Source organism: Octopus bimaculoides, chromosome 7, assembly GCF_001194135.2.
Source record: "Octopus bimaculoides isolate UCB-OBI-ISO-001 chromosome 7, ASM119413v2, whole genome shotgun sequence".
In the NCBI taxonomy this organism is placed as follows: domain Eukaryota; kingdom Metazoa; phylum Mollusca; class Cephalopoda; order Octopoda; family Octopodidae; genus Octopus; species Octopus bimaculoides.
The window spans coordinates 16,036,889-16,055,476 of record NC_068987.1 but is presented as its reverse complement, the minus strand read 5'-3'; the positions used below and the strand labels follow the sequence as shown (position 1 = coordinate 16,055,476).

Genomic DNA, 18,588 nt, shown 5'->3' with positions numbered 1-18,588 from the left:
TATCGTATTAATCCCCTAACCCTAACCCTAACTAGACTGTTAACCCTAACTCTAGAATCCGAACTCTAAAATTGTTACACACATAGATATGCACAGCGTAATTTATTATATAAACAATATATGTGTATAAATTACGATTAAACCGGATGAAATATGTCACAGGGAATAACATTTTTATGACCGCCCAGCAGTAACTCTATTCAGCTGAATAGACGTCAGTGATTGGTTAAAATTACAGAAATACGACAACTTTAACATGGAATAACTTGCGATGTAGATTTTTTTTGTTAAGAAGACTAAGAGTAAAAGATGTTTTATATGACACATTCTACCAGTGTCCCAAGTTTCAACAGGCCCTGGATGGACAAGTTTGTCTAAAATGTGTTACAGTGAACATGGTAACCACACAGGCTGGACCCAAACAAGTGACATCTTTGGAATTAGTACCAACTCCTGAAACTGTTTTCTTTTAACATTTTATTAAAAACAAAAAAAAATCCAACCTGTGTAACACATAACAGCATGAGCCAATGAAGGAGTATCTATATATTGGGTTGGCAAGAAAGTCATTTCGTTTATTGCAAAGAGATAGAGTTACGATTTTTTTGAATGACTTTTGTCAATGTTATGATTTTTTCCTTTTGACATTTGACAGCTGTTACTTTTAGCTTACTTTAGAAGCAAATCGCACATAATTTTGTTTACAGCTGTTAGTTCAGTGTCAATTTTAACATGGAGTGCAAAAACAAACATTTTCACCATATTTTGTCTTTTAATTTCCATAAAAGCAAGAAAGTTGCTGAGGCTCATAAAGAGATATGTGAAGTTTATGGCGTTGATTGTTTAACAGAATGCACATGTCAGAAACGGTTTAAAAAATTCCATTCTGGAGATTTTTCACTCAAAGATGACCAAATCAAAACCATAATTGAATCTGACTGTCATATAACTGTGCAAGAGATTGCAGAGAGGTTAATTGTATCATACACAACACTCCTGTCAAACCGCTCAGCCCATGCCAGCATGGAAGGTGGACGTTAAACGATGATGATGATGTATGCATGTATGTATGTTTGTCTACTTGCCTCGATATAGGGTGAGAGTTTGTAAATAAATGTTAGTGTCATGCAAGCGGTGTCATTTGTTTCTAATCTTCTGTGAAAACATATTTGGTCGTGGGGAAAATATTACCTTGCTTGGAAACATGAGGGGCTAATGACAGAAAAGACATCCAGCCATAGAATATCCACCTCAAAAAATTTCATCCAACCCATGCAAGAAAGGGACAGAGAACACTAAGGTGATGATGATGATGATGATGATGATGATATCAGGTGAAAATATTTCATTTAATGTAAACTAAAGGACGACTTCAAGATGCTGAACTTTTCAGATGAGATGACAAAAGACTGAGATACCTGGTACCTTGCTGTACCTGGTACCTTGTTGTACTCAAGAATACCTGTCCTCCACAGCAGAAGGGTTAAGGCCACTTCCTCCGATGAAGAGGATTGGCTTACAAGAGTCCTGTGCCAGTGACACTCTTGTCGGTGCCACATAGAAACACTCATGCTGGTGCTATGTTAAAAGCAGCCTGCTGTAGAAACCAAGTCAAATCAGACAGGAACCTGGCTCTGGTCAAACTATCCAACCCATGCCAACATGGAAAACAGACGTTAAAGGATAACGATGATGATGTAAACCAGAAACATGCATAGACTGAGTGTAAATAAACTGAGAAGGTAAGAGGATTAAACAGGCAATGGTTGTTGTTGTTGTTTAGTTCCAGATCAGGGCTATGATCAAAAGTATTCCAATTTTTACCACCCCCTTTGTTATTAGACCATGTGTATCTAGGATCACATTATCCAATGCATCCTTTGATTTTGTAAGATAAGCCAGGAGTGATATGAGAGAAATTTGTCTGCCATGTCTAGGTTAAGTAGATATATATTTATAGCAGGTTAAGAGGCCACATTTCAAAAATATGTTATGAGACCACATAACTGATTTGTCAGGCAATGGTTAATGTATGTAGAAAAGAAAAGAAGTGAGCTTGTCATAACACACCACAAAGTAGATGAATAATATAGATTAAAGAAGATTTGAGGCTGACGCAGTTCGATCAAAATTTAAATGTGATCAAATCTTGACAAGCCACAGCTTAAGAGGTTCATAAAAGCAATGTTTACCACAAGATTCAGTTACTCCCAATAACATTCCAAGAAGGTCTGGTACAAATCCTATGATATTAATTACAGAGGCAAAGTGATTTAAATACCTTACTCAATAACCCATCAAAAGCTATGTTACAGATAAAAAAAAAGTCACATGCTACAAGCTGGTAGGCTAATATTGTATTCATTTGGCCATTTCATCCACAGAAGCATATACACTCTTACATGCAAGTGTGTGTGTGTGTGTGTGTGTATACAGGGTGCGATGAATGGATTGTCGTCTAAATTGTGCAAAAATGAAAATAACTCTGATATCTCACTTTAACAGATATATGTACCAAAATTACATAAAATATCTTGAAATACTAAACAGTAAATTTATTCAATAAAATCGCCATTCGCTTCAACTACCACCTCCAGACGACTTCGGAATCTCCTGCAACTCTTCTGGACGGTCTCCTTGTTTAAGTTGGTGAATCCTATCATAATCCTTGCCTTCAGTTCATCTTTGGTGTTATAAGGAGTTTTGTTGGTCTCTCACTCAAATGTGTCCCCGACACAATAATCAAGGGGGTTGCAGTCTGGGGAGTTAGGTGGCCAGGTGTTAGGGGTGATGTGGTGGCCAGGTGTCAGGGGTAATGTGGTTGCAGAAATTGTCTGACAGCCATGACTGGGTTCTCCTGTTTGTGTGGCATGGTGCAGAGTCCTGTTGCCAGACATAAGATCTTCCAGGAGCCACTCTCTTGACTCAGGACAGCACTATCTCCTCCAGGTACTTGATGCAAGCCTCTGTCTTGAGTCTGAGGACATGTAGGAAGATGAATGGAGGCATAATGTCACCATCAATAGTGATCACTCCAAACACCATGATGTTGACTGGATGTCTAATTTTTATCATTCTCGGTACATGTTTTGGGGACACAGCAAGCCAACGGTTATTCTGTGTGTTCACTATCTGATCCTGACAGAAATTTTTTCATCTGAGAAAAACCAAAGCATGTTCGGTTGGAGGGCATGCTTGAGTTTGTTCAAAAGCTTCATAGCGCAGTCTTTCCTCTTGTCCTTGATGGCTTGGGATAAAAATTGGCCCTTTCTCATCTTGTATGAGAAATACCAAATGTTTTCATGCACCACCTGCCTGATAAGAAACACTCCCATATCCCTGGCAATGGACCTGATTGACTTGGAGGGATCGTTGTCAATCATGGCCTGGATCTCACCAACAAATTCTTGAGTTCTTTTCTTATCAGAACAATCAGAGTGAATTTTCTGAGTTGCTGTACCTTCGTAATCACCATTAGACTCATCCAACTCTTTCTGAATCCTCTGCACTGTCCTCAGATTGACACCCAAACACACTGAAATGTTCATATTGGAACTTCTAGTGCAAATGCCAAGCAGTACAGCATGTTGTTTCCAAATTTCTGGCAGAGTGAATTGTGTTATGGTGCTGTTTTTCTCACAGACGGTGCCCAACAAAACCTACTATACTGTGTAGTCGACAAAATCAAAAACCAACAATGTGCATGCATGAAATTAAAAATATAATATGGCGACAATTTACCCATCGCACCCTGTACCTATACAGACACACACACACACAACCATTACAAAAGCTGTATTTTCTACTGATGCAAAATACAGAGCACAAAATTTAGCTAATGTACTTGTGGGTTGTTAATTGCAGGAACTATCATGAGACGTGAAAATTAGACTTTGAATTAAGAGACCACCAACTGTTACTGCAGTAGGATTACATTGATATTTCCATAATCTATTACAATATACTATGACTGTTTTGTGACTGAGCAAATTAGAAGCACCTTAAAAATAAACTTATATTTCGTCTTAATAGCTACAATGATAAAGTTATTACTACACCTATTCCCAACCTCAGCACATTTTATGACCTTTTTTTTTTTCTATTTACTTGCTTGCGATGGTTTATTTGCTGGAGAAATTTTGCTTTACTGATGGATACCCTTCCTGCTGCTAACCATGTAATGATCAACAGTAGAACTTCTCATCATTAAGGAAAACTGTATAAGCAGAATTATGTATCTTGTCAAAGAGCATAAAGGTAACATTAAAGTTTCAAACTGTGGCACAAGACCAGCAATTTTAGGAGGAGAGGCCAAGTCAGTTACATCGATCCAAGTGCTCAACTGGTATTTATTTTTTTCAACCCTGAAAAATTGCAAATGAAGTCAAACTCAGCAGAGGTTGAACTTAGAATGTAATATGCTGCAAGAAATGCCACTAAGTATTTTGTGCAATGCAGTAATGATTCTACCAGCCCGCCACCTTAATAAGCACAGTCATGAGATTTGAGCCTATGATCATATTGGTGAAGAGTAGAGTATCTTAACCGCAAGGCTACAGTGTCATGAAATACTGCTTAACAGAAATGCTGAGTGTTTTACATAACTTCTTTACATCTTTGATTTCTTCTTTTTTTTATTTTTTTTTATTTTATTACACCTGAAATACTATTTTGGTTTGAAGTGGAGAGGAGTGGATTCTCAGAGAAACAACAAGAACTCTGGCATGATCTTGCTAAGAATGAAATAATCAGTTTAGAAGAGAGAAAGGCGGAGGAAACTAATACTGAACTTTTTCAAATAATTTCTTTTTGCATTATCAATTTGCTTGAGTTGACAGATTGGCAAATTAGCTGACTATTCCATATCTAGGATAACTTGAGAGCTATTGCTATGTGTATTAATTTGTATCCAAGTAATTACATTTATATTTCATTTTATTTTGATATTGACTTTGTTCTGAAAAGATGGACATTGCTGCTGCTCCAGTTACTGGCATCTTTACAAAATGAATATCTAACTTAAACATTTTTATTTCTAGTCTGGTTGGCAACGAGTATGTAATGGTGCTTCGAAATATAAATATGTAAATATGTTGGCAGAACTTGAACACATTGCTTCCAAGTCAGAATTCTGACATGTTAACCACTCACGCTATTATTAAAAAAAGACAAAATAAAAAAAAAACTGTTTTATATTTGGTGTGAATAAAATATGGTGACTGCCATAACATGAAAGAATATCATAATTAAAAAGAGAATCAGTCAAGAAATGAGAAAAAAAAATGTCCTATAAATCAATGCAGGCAAATAGAATAACAGAGAAGTAATGAAGAGGTAGGTCTGTGACTGGTAACACACTTTTATATGATACAGAGACTTACTACGCTCTAGAGCAAAAAACATATGGACACTAAGAGCAGCAAAACTGGGATTGCATATACTTAATAATGGATTGATTTCAAAATAAATCAAACTCAAAGAAACCTCTTTAAGCAAACAACATATTTCAAATAAAAAAACTAAAATGAAATACATAAAAAAAACCCCAACAAAATAGACACAAATGCAAAGCTATCAATATACCAACAAGACTGTCTGACAGGAATCTGCAGCTGACAGCTACAACAGTCCACTAAACCACTACAGAATGTAATAAATAACAGATCTGGGGGAAAATGGGATCCAGAAACAACAGTAATTCATATCTAGAAATAGATGAATAATTTTCCCTGTGAGCCATTTTATATTTAAAATACAGACCTATTGTAACCAAGAGTATTTCGTAATTAAGGTGCTAACATAGAACATTCTTCAATATTGATGGATGGTTACAAAAGGAAAATGTGAGTTTGGCACATTAATTTTAATATGACTTAGAAATGTCTCAAAGTAAACAGTTGCAAAACAGTGCTCAACAAGTGACAGAACTAAACAGAACCAGAGAGATATACATTCAAAATAATACAAATGGTATAATGGTACCACTGTGGAATAAATGGCTTTTCCAAGAAGTTATAATGTAAATCACTTAGACACAATGGTGTCCCATCTAAACAGACTTAATTGAAAAAAGAATAAAACCTTATTACATAGCTATTAAAATAAAAGGACATTTGTCATACAATACTTTGGACACATATATCTAATTTGTGCTGATGCATTTCATACCCTGTCTTGAATCCTAATATATGTTGGAAGATGTAAATACTTCACACGAATTACTGGAAGAATTGTAAGAATTAAACAGCCTTCCTAATGCCAATAGTTAATGTGTGAATTAGGTAACGACATCAAAATTTTTAGCACACTTAACTACAAGAAGTAGAAAGATGTACCTCTGAATGAGTTTAAAACTGAACACGAGAGCCAGTTTGATGCTAGAAAACTCGAACTGAAATAATAGAGGCCAATGGAAGTGAGGAAATTTAAGCACTGGTCATGGGAAGGAATTTAATGAGAGAAGCACAGAGAGAGAGAGAGAGAGAGAGAGAGAGATTACACTCAATGTTTTGGAGAAGGCAAATAATTTAATAGGTGCAATGAGTAAGTTGACTACTGGATAGGGAAGCTGATCACCTTGTTTTTCTATATGATAGATGACAATGTAACTATTGGCTAGGCTGATTGAAGGAAGTTATAAATAAGCACAGACATGGTCACATAATGTAAGAAGCTTGCTTTGCAGTTCCACTGTGTGACACTTTGAGCAAGTGTCTTTTATTGTAGACTCAAGTTGACCAACACTCAGTGAGTGACACTTAGCAAACAGAAATGTGGGATTACTTGTCACTAACACTAGGTTTAATGTTATCTTTTTTTGACGACTCATTCACTGTTCACTTCCCTGTCTTTTTGTGCACTGTTCTATGTACTGTACATGCACTGGAACACTGTATACAATAAGTTCATCATCATCATCATCATTATTATTATTATTATTATTATATGACCCCACCTCTCTCTTTCTCTCAACCCTTTACTGCTGAATGAACAAAACCGGTACAGCAAACAAATATACCTTGAGCTAGTTAGGTCTAGCTAAGTTATCTCCCTTGACATCTAAGATCACATCACATACCTTTTTATTTCTAACGCTATCAAAATAAGCACCAGGAAAAGATATTGAGTGCAACGAGAATATAATCAACTGAAACCATTAGAGACAGCACCCGAGCTTAACCAAAGAACAATACCTAAGACCAGTAAGAGAATTAAAAGAATAGATGTATAGTTTTGTTTTCAAATTTCCTTACAGTAAGCATGTTCAGACTAAATTTACGTTGCTCAACATTAGCAAATCTAGAGTAATGTAAGAGCAGTAGCAGGAGTGGAGTGGGGGTTGTGGGGGGAGGTTGTGTGTTCACACATGTTTGTATGTGTACATAACGTGTACAATAGATTCACACTGAAATCAAATTGTGAAATAAACCAATGTTTATGCGACATTCTTTACAATAAATAAAAGAGGGAGAGAAGGAAAAGAAGACTGAATGAAAACACAAGAGAAACACAAAACAGTGAGGTGCCATTATCAAGTTTTGTCAATAGTTAGGTGTTTGTTTACGTATGCATGTTTTCTGGAAGGATTACCATTGTCGCCCACACTAAACATGGCATTAATATTTGTATGGATTAACAACAGCACAATAAATTGGGAATAAATGGTTTTGAAAACAAGCCTCCTTGCAGAGTAAAAATACAGATATCATGTACAGAATGTATGAAATATGGAAGAAAAATCTCTCGAAAGGTCAGATTCCATAGGATTTTGTTTAATTTCTCTATTTTAAGGTTAACCCATCAAATATCAAATTTAAGAAATTGAAATAAATAAATCAATAATAATAATAATAATAATAATAATAATACTCTTTTACTTGTTGCAGTCATTTGACTGCAGCCATGCTGGAGCACTGCCTTTAGTCAAGCAAATTGACCCCAGGACTTATTCTTTGTAAGCCTAGTACTCATTCTATCGGTCTCTTTTGCCGAACCGCTAAGTTACGGGGACGTAAACACACCAGCATCGGTTGTCAAGCAATGTTGGGGAGACAAACACAGACACACAAACATACATACATATAGCTCTTCGAAACGCCGGTGTTAAAACGGGGGTAGCTGATGAAGGAGAATGTTCTCTATGTGGCTTGTGTGTTTTCTCGTCTACGTTTTGTTTGCAATGTCCTGTACCCAGATATGCACCTATACATACAGGTGGATGTCGGTATGCACATACCAGTACGTATATATGCATATACTCATTTACTATTTGTTTTTATTTATATATATATATATATATATACGACGGGCTTCTTTCAGTTTCCGTCTACCAAATCCACTCACAAGGTTTTGGTCGGCCTGAGGCTATAGTAGAAGACACTTGCCCAAGGTGCCACGCAGTGGGACTGAACCCAGAACCATGTGGTTGGTAAGCAAGCTACTTACCACACAGCCACTCCTACGCCTATAAATAATAATAATAATAATAATAAATTTCGAATTTTGGCATAAGGCCAGAGCAAATTGACCCATGCAGCATGTGAACTCAAAATGTAAATTGGAAGAAACGCCCCGAAGCATTTTTTCTGGTGTTGTAATGATTCTGCTAGCTTGTCACCTTAAATGATGATGATGATGATGATGATGATGATGATGATGATGATGATGATGATGATAATAATAATAATAATAATAATGATAATCACCTTTGTCTTTCTTCTTGTCCTTCCCAATAGCTGCCTTCAGCAGTGCCATTTCTGGAGTCTCACCATCTTTAATGATGGTAGCACCAGAAGACAGCAATGCTACCTCATCCACCTGCAGTTCCCTACAATCAACTGTAGGGTTTGTTTGCTGTTGTTGTGGTGGTGGTGTTGGGGGTGATAATGATGATGATGATGACGACGATAATGATGATGATGATGTAGATGATGAAGTAGATGATGATGATGATGCCGGCACTGACTGCTGTACCACCGGCGATGACGACTCTGTGCTCTCAACAACGACCTCATCCTTAAAAAGAAAAAAAGAGAGAGGGAAAAATAAATAAAGATGACACCATTAACATTAATATTTATTTCAAAATAGTTCTGAACAAAATGAAAAATAAAACAGAGTTTTTGGGGGGATTTTTTAAAAAAGAAATTTCAGCAGTGATGTGAATTCATAAAAATTTGAATAACATTTTCAACTATTAATCATTCTGATTAAAGCAACTGATATGAAACAAGCTAAATTAAAATAAACATAATATTAATAATAATAATAATAACAAAACTATTGATGAAAATATAATGAATACAAATATTCTTAAATTAGAATTAACATTTAAATATCAGTCAACTATAAAAAAAGCAAACAAAAAACTCAACAAAACCACTTTTAAAAACACAATCATCATCACATACACCAATAGCCAAGTCAGCTGTTTTCATGGTTCATACTATATCAATAGTTCTGCACTTTATCAATGGCTAAAACACTTAACTCTCATTGATTCATTCATTACTTTTATCATCAACCTTTTTGTGACCGTTGTCCATGCTGGCATGGGTTGGAAAGGTTATCACATTCTGAGCTAGTTTCTATTTGGAGTTACTGTCCCAGATTAGTCGAGGATCAAGTCAAGGTCTTGTACATGGCATTTGGCCTTAGTGTCTACAGCTAGACACCCTTCATAGCACCAACCACTTTATAGAGTGATGCACAGTTGAATAAACAAGATAGCTTATTCGTGGTTGTTTTTACAAGGTAGAAACAACAGCCAAACTCCATCAAATCATACCCTATTCATCATCATCATCATCATCATCGTTTAACGTCCACTTTCCATGCTAGCATGGGTTGGACGATTTGACTGAGGACTGGTGAACCAGACGGCTACACCAGGCTCCAATCTGATTTGGCAGAGTTTCTACAGCTGGATGCCCTTCCTAACGCCAACCACTCCAAGAGTGTAGTGGGTAATTTTACGTGCCCCCTAGACAAGATGATTACAGTTAGAACACCTTTGATCATAGGATTTGCTTAAACAGTATGAACTAGGGTGAACAACTTTCATTGTTTTGCTTAAATCATCCAAAGAACATAGCTGGAAGGAGACTGATTTATCTTCAATGCAAGAAAAGAAACCAAAAATTTTGAAGTAGAGCTCTTGTAATGTTTATCAAAAAATATTTTAATTATTTTTCAACCTGCTTCAAAATTAACTACACAAACTCTTCAGTAAAGAAAGAAAGGAAATCAATAGACTTAGTCACAGTATTATTTGGGCATGTTTTAGTGAGCTTTCAACCGATAGCAGTTATTGAATGAGGTGGGACACGAATGCATCCTGATGCACCAAACTGAATGCAGTATGAAGCATCCATTTTCTGAAGATGGCCTGCATTATTTACAATAAGATTGATCCACCAACACCCAGCAATTTTCCTCTCTGAGTAATACAAGTCACCTCCCAGAAAAACAACTACAACTGCTACTGCTTCATATGGAAGGAAATCAATTCAGTGAAAAACAAACCATAACAAAAGGAAAGTATCAGACGGCACTTTTCCATAAACATTTCTTTCTTTCTCTCTCTTTCCATGTATATGTGTGTATCACCACCACCACCACCACCCACTTACATCTGCTTTCTATGCTGGTATGAGTTGGACAGGTTGCTGTTACTCTCAGGGGAAATCTCATTTGTAAGGTTAATTTCTGGCTTGGTTTCTCCACCAACCATCTTACTGAGTATATTGGGCACACATTTTCATGGCACTAGCATTAGAGAATGCTGCCACATCTTCCAACAAGACTAAAAGGTCTTGTTGAAGACGTGGAAACTTCCACACTTAACACAGTGTACTGGTTGCTTTTTATCATGGCATCAGGACTAAAGAAAATACAGGTGAGAGAACTGATGGATAGCAAAAATGATGAAAATAGATGTTGATACTATTATAAATGACCAGTAGGAAGTATAGGTAGAATGTATGGAGTGCTTGCAGATCTGATGAGGTCCCTTACACATATAAACCTAGGGCAAGTATCTTCCACTAAAGCAAAAAGCTGACCAAAGCCTTGTGAGTTTGGTAGACAGAAACTGAAAGAAGTGTGTTTTCTGTGTTTACATTCGCATTCCATGAAAGTCATGAGCTATAAGTGGTGGTGTTGTTACTTTTCCTGTCAAGATATTACTGGCTTGCATTGTACATTTGAAGACGTGTGAAATAAAAGAACCCTTACTTAGAAAACAAGTATGGGTTAGTGACTGGAAGCGCATCTGGTTGTAAAACAATGCCTCAATAATATATTGGGTTATCCCATAAATAATTCAGCTTTTTATACTTCTTTTTATTTTTTAAAATTAAGATTTTTAATCTAAAATATACTCCCCTTCATTTTCTACAATGCTCTTCTATCTATCTGGTAGACTTAGAGGCCCCTTTTCCAAAATTCACTTGTCCGTGATGAAAAATACTCCTCTAGTACTATTCTGACCTTGTCTATAGAATTCATATTTTTTCTGTCTAAATGATTTTGAAGACTGCAGAATAAATGATAATCACATGGGGAAATGTCCTGTGAATATGGTGGGTGGGGCATCATCCCATTCAAAGTACTCCAGCCTTTGGAATGTCATCCTCACTGTATGTGGCCGAGCATTATCCTGATGGAAGAAAACTTTCATCATGAAACCAAAAATGGTCGTTTTTCTTGTAGCAGTGACCTTGTTATTGCTTGGTTTGGGTTTAAAAGTTCAAAGTGGACTAAACCTTTCATATCCCAACAAACAGATAACAACACCTTATGTGGGTGAAGATCTTCTTTAGCCTTGGGTGCTGATGTTTCTCCTTTCCTACCCACTATCTTCGGTGTTTGACATTTTTATAGAGAACCCATTTCTTGTCACCAGTCACTGTTCGGTCCAAAAAAGCTTCATTCATGAGACATGACAGCAAAGAAGAGCACACATTCACTCTCTGTATGCGATTAGACTGGGAAAGATTTTGAGAAACCCATTGACCCAATTTGCTGACATTTCCAATGGCATGCGGGTGTCAATGAATGGTTGCTCTGCTAGTTCTTAAACAATGGGATTTTGTTCCACCAGGGTTTGCAGGACGTCCTTGTCAAGCTCTACAGATCTTCCAGGACAAGGTTCGTCTTCTAGGCTGTAGTTTCCAGCTTGGAATTTCTGGAACCACTGTTGACACTGGCTTACGCTTATTGTCCAATCCCCATACACTGCATTAATATTCCTCACACTTTCTGTTGTGTTGTTGCCTTTACTGAACTCATAAAACAAAATATGCCGAATATGCTCCTTTGTCACTTCCATTATAGCTTTGAAATAAAAAAAACTTAAAATCGAACTGCATTCTTTAAAACTTAAACTAAGAATAAGGACATGGTAAAATTACTACCTGCTTTTATAGCAAGTTGATGCAGGTAGTTTATCCCCAGTTGGTTTATCAACCAACTTTTAGTTTATGCAACTGAAAAAAACCACATTATTTATGGGATGACCGAATATTTGTCTAATCCATACTAGCATGCAAGAAACAAATATAAAACAAATTATTTCACCCAGGGGTAGAAGCAAACAAGATGACTGGATAACATCCACGATTTCGGTTGGTCTTGCTTAGGGAACCAGGCAGATTAATTGGAGACAGCTGCTTCTGAGCTGATGGAAGGCATACTTGGGGATATTTTTCTCACAACCCTCCAGGAATAAATGGGTGAAGAAGATTAGATAAATGTAACATTTACCAAAATGAGAGTTGCCTGTTTAGTTCCTAGTTAGCTCTGCTTGAGCAGATTTATGATCAAAGATTGTTCCACCTTGACCAATCTTGTCTTTTTGTACATCCAGGATTAGTCAATGTGTCTGTCTTTCTTTTCTTTAAAGATAATACAGAATGATCTTAGGGAGATTTGGCTGCCATTTTTAGTAGGTCAAGCAACTGTGAAAAGGTTTTCTTATTGGCTTGTGTTTTTAGATCTGGTGAGTGGGGACAAGGCAGGAACATCATATTTTTCACTCCATAAAGAAGGAATCGATAAAATAAGCACCCTGTAATATTGCTGGATTAACTAAGTAAAAACATATTACATTCCTTTTCCAACAAGAAAAACGAAAACACATCATCATTATAAACAATAATGATGACTGCCTAAGCTACATTTATCCCATACAAAATGTATGCCATGCTTACAAGCTTTAAAAAGTCAAATGTAGAGAAGTTAAGAAAGAGGGAAGAGAGAAGCAATGGGTAAAATGTCTATTTGAGCATGTGCATTTACTGATATAACTGAATGGCAAAGTAATAAAGTAAAAGGCTAGAAGATGCAGAAAGCTATACCGAATACCCAATCGTTGATGTCACGACAAAGATAAAACATGTTATGAGAAGCAAAGCTAGCTTATAAATAAATCTAAGCCATACAAACTAAGAGTTCTTGTTCTTAACCTTTTGTTTTTATGTTCCCCTGCTCCAACAAAGAGTAACATACAAATGCAACAAAAATGGTTATTAATCCATACATTCTACAGCAGTAGCAGGAACTGCTGCTGCTGCTGCTAGCATCTCCCTTACAAGGGTATAAAATCAATTGTTGAAGTTGAGTCAACTACATTGACCTCAGCACATATTTTATTGACCCTGCCCCTACCAAGAGGGAATGAAGCTAAAATCAATCCTAGTAAGATTTGAATGCAGATCCAAGAATAACATTAAAAAAAAAACAACAAAAAATACTCCAATGCACTTAGTCCGATGCTCCAATGTCTTGGCCATCTCTATTTTACAAACAATAATATTTAATATCAGGCAAATTATTGTTTTCAGAGTTGAGGAGGATAAAGGATTATCACATAAGATGGGATGATGTTTAAAAAGAGATCTAGTGCTATATCATTCCTTATCGGAAAACTGCTTCTCATCAGATATTTTTTTTTTATGACATATCAGAGAGTGGGGAAGGAGATGGGAAAAAGAGAAAGGGAGAGTTTGAGTGTGTGTGTGTGTGTGTGTGCACATGCACTCACACTCCTTGGCTTTAAATAACATGTATGCATGTGCAAATATGTTACTTAAAACCAAAGAAGAGTTGCAGTGACCACAGGTTCTGCCAGGTTGGAGAGGCTATTACTCAGCTTGGGTTTCTACAGAGCAGTGATGGATAGTCAGTAGAATGTAATTCTGGACAACAGGGAGAAGTGCAGTGTACAGTTTCAAAGTGGGGTGAGAGTAGAAAAGATAAGTCAAGGAAAGGGCAGAGAGATGCAGTGGATGATAGATCACATACTAATTCAGGAGAGCAAGAACCACTGTAATAACGATAAAAGAGGCACATGAAGGGCACAGGGCACTGGTAGGTTTGTGGTAAGAAGCTTGCTTCCCAACCACATGGCTCCGGGTTCAGTCCCATTGCGTGATACCTTGGGCAATTGTCTTCTACTATAGCCTCGCACCAACCAAAGCCTTGTGAGTGGATTTGGTTGACGGAGACTGAAAGAAGCCTGTTGTATATAGATGTTGGTGTGTTTACATCACTGTAACTTAGCAGTTCAGTAAAAGAGACCAATAGAATAAGTACTAGGCTTACAAAGAGTAAGTCCTGAGGCCAATGTGTTCGACTAAAGGTGTGCTCCAACATGGCCACAGTCAAATGACTGAAACAAGTAAAAGAGTGTAGGGTGAATAAAGTTTACATATAAAACAGATGCCTCAAATGCTTTGTTTTAGATGCAGTCTATAAAGGTTTGTGTAACAGCTGCATCATCGCTGTTACATGAGCTGTATTCTAATATGGGTGATACTATGCCTTGTGGTGAGCCAGCAAATGTTTTTAAGTATTATCTAGCCCCAAATAAGTAAAAGCATCGGTGCAGGACCACGTAAAATTTCCCTGCACACTCTGTAAAGTGGTTGGTGTTAGGAAGGGCATCCAGCCATAGAAAAAATGCCACATCAGTCTGGAGTCTGGTGCAGCTCCCCAGCTTGCTAGCTCTGGTCAAACCCATGCCAACATGGACAACGGATGATGATGATGATGATGATGATGATGATGCTTATCATGAAGAGTCATTAAACATGAGGAGGCATAAGATTTCAAAGTATGAGGCTTTTAATGTTTGTAAGTAAGGAAACTCTCTTGTCTTGTGTATCTTTCATACTGACTGTGTTTTGGTGTTGTTAGATGAGGCTGGCTTGTTCTTGCAGAAAGCTTTTAAGCTGTCTAATCCTAAAAGTAACTGCACATCAAGCAAGATGTGTTTTGGTTGCATGTAATAAATACCCATAGACAGTTGAGGAGGAGTACAGAATAGCATCACCTACATAGGAATGTATAGTTATAGGTGTTTACAGTAGGAAGGTAATTCATGTACTTAGGAAATGATGGCAGTGACACAAGTGAACCCTAAGAAAAACACGATTGAGTGGGAGTCAAATAAAAACCCATCAACACCTAATGAAGACTCTGTCAGAAAACTTCAGCTGAAAGAGATGAAAAAACAGTTGAAACCCATAAAAAGGCAGCTTAGCTAAGAGGAAGACATAGCTGACGTATGAAATAACTTAGTTCCATCTAAGTTCATGTAAATTCTCAAATGCAAAATAGCAGTCCTCCAATAGATCTGGCTTTACAACCATGATCACAGAGAAGGGGGAAATATTTAGTAATAGAGGAGATGGTCATTACAGCTGTTTCCATTTCTGAATGACACTAGAAAGTTAAATAATAATAACCATATCAAAGAACTCTAATGTTACCATTCCTGCCGCCTGGTCTGCTTTTCAATTCTACTTTGGAAATGAGCAGAATCATAGAATTTGCTCTTTTTGAGGATGGGATATACTATTTACACATTTCCATAAGTTTGAACAGACAGACATCCATGAGGAGTGGAGGGGTTTGGGGTACACAGTTTGATAGCAGAAATTATTAAATTCAGTTTTATTATTTGGTTGAAGCGAATGTAAAGTTTCCTCACTTGGGAGCTACGTCCACATACATGGTGGTGAGGTCAGTGAAGTTCCAAGAAGGTTAATAAGAGAGAATACTAAGTGCATGCATGCACAAAATAGAATCAGAAGTAGAACAAGCAGCTGAAATGATAACTGAGTACTGCAGCAAAGTTATTATTAAACGCTCAGTGTTGTGTTGTCCAGAGTAAAGTAAAGTAACTATTACAAAAACTGGCTAAATATTTAGGTGTGTCTCACAAAGCTGTCACAATTTTCAGCATTGTTGAAAACAGTTATACCCCTGAATTACATACTAATGGACTTATGTTAAGATAAGGAATAGCCACAATTTATATACAAGTAATAAATATGGTGCTCTGTAGTCTTTATTCTACATGTGGTCCCTCCCACCACTTCTTTTAATAATGAGATAAAATAAAAGAGCTCCAATCACTCTAATTCTAAACATAAATAGTTACCATCTTTATTGCTATAATGTCAAACCCACTCCACTTTCTCCTAGGATTCTCTTAACGCTCTACACAGATTAATCCTTCGTTCTCATACTTGCAGAGAGTCAACATGCTTCCAGTTGAACAAACAGCAACACAACAAACACTAAACAAAGACAACTTCTTTAAAACCATCAGTTTGTTTAGGGGCAGTTAACAGACTACTTGGCCATTTTTTAAAACTTCTGGATATTTGGAATTTATCAGAATTTACAAGCTTTTCTCTCTCTCTCTCTCTCTCTCTCTCTCACTCACACACACACACACACACACACACACACACACACATGCATGTGCACAATTTGTTTGGTTCATGACAATTAACAGATTTCGTCAACATAGTCCTTAATGTACTTACATACATACTATACAGAATGAACGTACTATGTTTATGACATTCTTGAGCAAGTATCTCACCCACCAAGGTGAAAGATCATACAACTATCTTTAAATGAAGATGACTATTCTTCAGCAGATATTCTGAAGTGCTTGTCAGTATGATGCAATTGTGTGTGTGTGTGTGTGTGTGCGTGCAAGTGGACACATATAGAAAACACTGTGCCAGGCTGCATTAAGTGTTGCTGGTGATGTAATCGAATACAAGCTGTTACAAGATTGGGTCATCAGTGACTAAACTAGAGCTCTCTATTAGTTAAACAACACTATTTACTTGGCTAACCTGATGGACAGTGCTATTAGCGAGAGACTCAGTGGTCCCCACCGCCCCAAATGTTGTCGAAAGGTTGAGTGAACCCAGCACAGGATCAACAGCTATCTTGTATTAGAGCACATGGAACATAGAAATTTTTGCAAGGTGAAGGGGTGCACTGTTAACACAACTTTTGAATGAGGTGGTCCCTGAGAGAGAGGGAGGGAGGAGGCCATGGCTGGACAACCTATCTGCACTGACCTGTTTTCTTTCCAGGAAGATAAAACATAGTGGCATACATACTAGGAGAAAGAAAAAAAAACCGTGGTGGTTGGCTTTAACTCTTATGATATTGCCCCTCATTCTATGTTACAATGTTCCCATTTTAAAGCAAATTAGATTAAAACCTTCCATCAAAATATTATATAATTTACATTCCAAAAATCAGTGTAATAATAACATAGTTATTTTGCCAAATTCTCCATTACTTTCAAAATTAATTGAAACAAAGGCAGTGTATTTCAACGGAGATATTGTAAAAAAACAGGGGGGGGGGGGTTAAAGTAGTTTCCAACAGACCACACTTCCAGCAGCCTCTGGCTGTCAAGTGGAGGTACCAGTTGTCTTGAGTCACTCACAACTGTATTTATCTCCTTCACAGCAAAGCTTATGATATTGGGAAATGTACACCTCCAATGTCATTTTAAACCTTCATTGCACTAATACCCACTCTTGCAATATGGATAATAGATTTTGAATCTCAAGGGTGGTCACTGAGTTTGCAATGGTCAGAGTACCACACATGTCTGTGAGGAAGAAATATAATCTCTTCTGTAGTCTCTTTGCTCACAGAGTACATGCTAAGTAAAACTTTGGCAAAAGCAGTCGTGATTCTGTGCCCCCACCCCCAAAAAAGGTTCCAATATTTAAAGAGAAAATGAAGTCATTATTGAATTTGATAAACAACCATATAAACAAATTGAAAACATTAGCATACCATTAATGCAGAGACAATGTGGAAATGATATTGGCTGTTCATAAATTTTCAGATTCTTATCAACACACTCATCATTCAGAACTTCATGACTAGAATATGCATAAGTTAATGTACATTGCACAGGAGCAAGTACATGAGCTTCCATGCACATACACCATCAACACCACCACCACCATCAACAGTATCACCACAACAACAACAAAACAATTGGAAATAAACATCTACATTTAAATTTACTTATGATGATAATGACGACGACGACAACATGAATTTATATTTAAAATGAAAAATCTGACAAAATAGCAATTAACAACTATTTAGACAACAGAGTAAAAGTATAAAAACATTGTCATATTTTGAAGTTAATTTTCTGTTATTGTATCCCTAAAACACTTTCAGTGGTGTTCTTACTGGTATTTCTTCTTGGAAATGCATCTGGCATCACCTATTTCATTTACAAAC

The 18,588-nt window shown here is 36.8% G+C and overlaps 1 protein-coding gene across 4 annotated transcripts in view; it reads right to left on the bottom strand.

The window, feature by feature from the left end:
• The window catches only part of LOC106873380 (serine-rich adhesin for platelets), a 178,690-nt gene that overhangs the window by 30,308 nt on the left and 129,794 nt on the right, over positions 1 to 18,588 (bottom strand). For all 4 annotated transcript variants that reach the window (XM_052969284.1, XM_014920720.2, XM_014920721.2 and 1 more), the window contains one exon: positions 8,706 to 9,015. In XM_052969284.1, the coding sequence (XP_052825244.1) occupies positions 8,706 to 8,754 (49 nt within the window). In that variant the 5' untranslated portion in view covers positions 8,755 to 9,015. The remainder of the gene's footprint in view (positions 1 to 8,705; positions 9,016 to 18,588) is intronic.